The sequence below is a fragment of the Echinops telfairi genome, unplaced genomic scaffold (genome assembly GCF_000313985.2).
Source record: "Echinops telfairi isolate 266 unplaced genomic scaffold, ASM31398v2 ScPeMD7_7469;HRSCAF=8507_1, whole genome shotgun sequence".
Taxonomy (NCBI): Eukaryota; Metazoa; Chordata; class Mammalia; order Afrosoricida; family Tenrecidae; genus Echinops; species Echinops telfairi.
This window is the reverse complement of record NW_022111373.1, coordinates 28260159-28264531: the sequence shown is the minus strand read 5'-3', so window position 1 is coordinate 28264531 and position 4373 is coordinate 28260159. Positions and strand designations below refer to the sequence as shown.

General features: G+C 39.5%; 1 protein-coding gene across 1 annotated transcript in view; it reads left to right on the top strand.

Moving 5' to 3' along the window:
• AP3S1 (adaptor related protein complex 3 subunit sigma 1) overlaps positions 1 to 4373 on the top strand; it is a 71371-nt gene that overhangs the window by 24046 nt on the left and 42952 nt on the right. The window contains exon 2 of the mRNA XM_045285057.1: positions 3464 to 3555. Within this exon, the coding sequence (XP_045140992.1) occupies positions 3464 to 3555 (92 nt within the window). The remainder of the gene's footprint in view (positions 1 to 3463; positions 3556 to 4373) is intronic.

The following is a 4373-nucleotide window of genomic DNA, read 5'->3' as shown; positions in this document are numbered from 1 at the left end:
TTCTGTCTTACAAATCCAGCTAGACCAGAGCATGTACACTGGCACAGATAAGAGCTGGAAACACAGGGAATACAGGACAGATAAACCCCTCATGAACAGTAATAGGAGTAGCAATATCATGAGCATAGGGGGGAGAAAGGGGGAACTGATTGAAGTGATTGACATATAACCCTCCATGCCCCCCAGGGGGGATGAACAACAAACTTGGGTGAAGGGAGACAGTGGTGTAAGGTATGAAAATAACAATAGCTTATAATTTATCAAGGGTTCACAAGGGTGAGAGGGTAGGGGCGGGAGGTAAAAAGGAGTTGATACTAAGGACTCAAATAGAAAAAGTTTTGAAAAGGATGATGGCAACATATGTACAAATATGCCTGATACAATGGATGTATGGATTGTTATAAGAGCTGTTGAGTCCCCAATAAAATGATATATTAAAATTAATTAATGTTTCCAAGAATGGAATTGCAGATTTGACCAATGTATTAAGTGTAATGGAGAGTACTTTGAAGGTGATATGGTTTTGTAAAACAATTTAATGCAGGGGTGAGGAATGATTTTCGAGGGGTTTTTTGAGCAACCCCTCATGTGCTCTGTCACACTCTTTACTTTTTCCACTACGTTCTAAGATTTGTTGCAATGGCCACACAGAACTCAGACAATAGTCATGATAAAATGGTGTATTAAGGAATGTAACAAACACAGTTGTTCATCAGGACAAGTTTCAAAGTCCATTTGGGGCTGCTAAAATGCTCAAAGAGCATGCCACTGTGTTGTACGCCTCAGCCTGAAGGTATTCAGCTCAAGCTCAGTGGGTCAGCAAACCCAGCATTCTCAGTTAGATACCCAGGGATCCCCATTCCATAAACCAGCCTCCTGCTCCAAATCACCCAGTCTCTTTGCTTTGTGGGCTAGATAGTCCACCACTCTGTTTCGTGCTCTGGCTCTTGGTTCTGCTGCTGTTCCTTTGGTACCACACCTGTCTTCTGGATATTAGGACATTCACTTCATAGAGATCTTGGGGTCTAGAGGATGATATTCACTCCTGGTTCTTATTGGTAATGAGATTTCCCTCCTCCTGCTTCTCAGAGGGCTCATTTGATAACCAGCAGTTGGCTATCACAATGTTTTCTGTTTGCATTTACCCACAGGTGAATCCTATCAGTGTTTTCCTCTGCCTTTCCCCCCAGAACCATGCAGGAAAAGGTTTTCTGGTGGGATTTAAAAAGATTTTAGCTAGAAAAGCCAAATTAAATTCATCACTATCCTTATAAAACTGCACGCACGCACGCTTGAAGAACAGTTCAGGCACAAGCCAGCCAGATGCAGGATCCAGAGCAAGGGAGCAAAACACCTAGAAGTGAAAGCAGGTCTAGCTTGCTTTAAAACAACCACACTGCTGTCTGGAAGAACTACCCCTGTGGGTTTCCAACACTGTAAGCCTTCATGGGAGTGGAAGGCTTCATCTTTCTGCCACAGAGTGGCTGGTGGTTTCAAACTACTGGCTTTGGGGTTAGTAGCCTAAGACATAACTCACTATGCTACCAGGGATCCTTGCTTGCTTAGCCAAGCCCAAAAGCATGCTGAGACTCACATCAAGATGACTAATAAGAAGATAGGTGGTTAAGCAAGATGTGAAAATTATTGAACAAGATCATTAATATCACATGCAAGTAGAGTTTTGCTAAAGATGGTTTAACAATGGTTGAAGTGGTACATTGGTAGGGATCTACCTGAAATTTAAGTTAGACTCAGAAGAGGACCTGGAAAGTGGTTTATCATTGCTGATGTCTGATGGACCTTTGTTGAAAGCAGAAAATACTAGGAAGATGCTTTTGTGTTTTATTGACTATGCGAACGTATTCAACTGTGTGAATCATAACAAACCGGATTATATTGAGAATAGAAATTGCATTGTGCTCATGTGGGGCCGGTTCATGCAACAGGAGGCAGTTGTATGAACAAAACAAATAATATGAGAACCTGGTCTATATGAAGAAGAGCTCAAACTTGCCATCAGGGTTGGAGGAAGGCTTGTTAACAGGCTGCAATATGCAGATGACACAACCTTGCTTGCTTAAAGCATGGAAAACTTGAAGCTCTTGAAAATCAAGGATTGCAGTCTTCAGTGTGGATTTGAACTCACTGTAAAGAAAACCAAAATCCTCACCACTGCACTAAGTTTCAACCTCATGACAAACTGAAAAGTTTGAAGTTGTCAAAGATTTATTTTGCTTGGATCCACAATCAGTGTTCTACCTCTTGGTCACACATGGAGCTTTATCATAATTATTTTTATTTGTTATTTCACTTGTTAGTGACGAAGTTGAGAATCTCTTCCTTTTGGATGGACCATTTTATGAGGGGGCTTCAGAAAAATGGAATTAAAAGGTGCCTTTTTCCCCACAAATGTTTTGAAGCTTCTTATTTCCATTCCTGTGAAATTCCTGTTCATGATTGTTGCTCATTTTCTGTTGTGATGTTTGGGGATGTGACTTTTTTTTAAAGTAGGATGTTAATTGCATAGTTGAATTAAATATTTGAGTCTGTTCTTGGTTTTAGGGCACGCTTATATAAAGGTGAATAAGATGTGTAACTTCAAGTTTAATTTGCATTTAGTAAACGTGATTGTTATTGTGTGCCTTCAGGTTAATTTTGACTCATAATGGCCCACGTGACAGAGGAAGTGCTCCATAGGGTCTTCCTAGCTGCCTTCATTATGGGAGCAGACTGCCATGTCGTTCTTTTGTAGAGCCACTGGGTGAATTAAAATAGACAGCCTTTCAAAAGGCAGCCAACCCTTTAGCCATAGCTCCCCCAGAGCTCCTTAATATGCTTAAACTTACTTAATTGGAGCTCCAAATGTCTCTCTCTTCCATTCAAATATAGATTAGCTACATGAATCATTTTTAACTTTACCTCTCTGCTTTCTTATTGAACGAGACCTTGGATTATTAGGTAATATGTAATGTCCTGTTTAATGATTCCTCATGGTGCTGTGGAATAAACATTGGGCTGCAAACTGCAAGGTCGGCAGGTAAAACCACCAGCTGCTTCTCGGGAGAAGGAAGCGGGCAATCTGCTGTCGGTAGTTAGTCTTGGCAACTTGAGGAACGGTTCTCCTCTGTCTCGTCGAATCGCTGTGAGTGGGACTCGACTCAGTGGCAGAGGATTTGTAATTATGCTGTGTTTTAGAATTCATCCCTTCAATGTTTTCTGTTTTTCTGAAACTAGAGAGAAGGTGGTTTTATTGTGGTGGTAATTAAAGCAATGATTTTTTTTTCATTTCATTAAAAACTGTTAGATCTAGTTCTTGTAAGGTGTGGTTATTCAAACGTTACCTTAGTGTTACTTAAATGACTTCTCTTCCTAGAGTGATATTGTTACCTTTTATTTAAAGAATTTTAAATACTGTCAAGTTTTATAAACTCAATCCTAATGTGTATGAAATCTTTTTTCTCAGAGTGAAGATACACAACAACAAATCATCAGGGAGACATTCCATTTGGTATCTAAGAGAGATGAAAATGTTTGTAATTTCCTAGAAGGAGGATTGTAAGTAAAGCATTTCATAGATATTTCTAGTCTTTGACTATATGATTAAGATAAACCAAAACCCAAACTCACTGCCATTGAGCTGATGCAAACTCATAGTGACCCCATCAGATTGGGTAGAACTGCCCCTGTGGGTGTCCGAGACTGTAACTCTTTACAGGAGCCCCTTCTTTCTCCTGCATAACTGCCTGGTGGTTTTGAACTGCTGACCTTGCTGTTTGCAGCCCAATGCATAACCACTATGCCACAAGGGTCTCTTATGGTTAAGATTGGTACTAGTTAATTAATTTGAAGTAAAAGTTTCCTAATTTTGATTGTTTTGAATAGATGAAGTATTTAATATAAGAAGTCATCATGGCATAGTGGGTTGTGCTCTGGGATGCTAACTACAAGGTTAGCAATTTGAACCCCTCACCAGTTGCTTCCCTAAGATATACAGCCTCAAAAACTCATAGGGGCACTTCTGTTTTGTCCACACAGTCTCTGTGACTACATGGCAGTCAGTGAGTGTTGGTGGCAAACAGCCTTGATGGCACCACAGGAGAAAGATGAAGTTGTCTGCCCCTGTAAAGATTTATAGCCTCAGAAATCCTCCATAATAGGGTCTCTCTTAATGAGTTGTGATGTAACTTAGGCAATATCTTTTTCAGATATGCAGCATTTTTTTGTCTTATACAAATTTTTTTTTCTTATACAAATTTTATAATGGCATTTATATAAAGGAAATATATTCAGATAATAAAAATTCAATCATTACAGGAAAGTATAAATGTAAAATAATTCTCCCTCTCCCAATCTTAGTCCTTAAATTCTTAGTT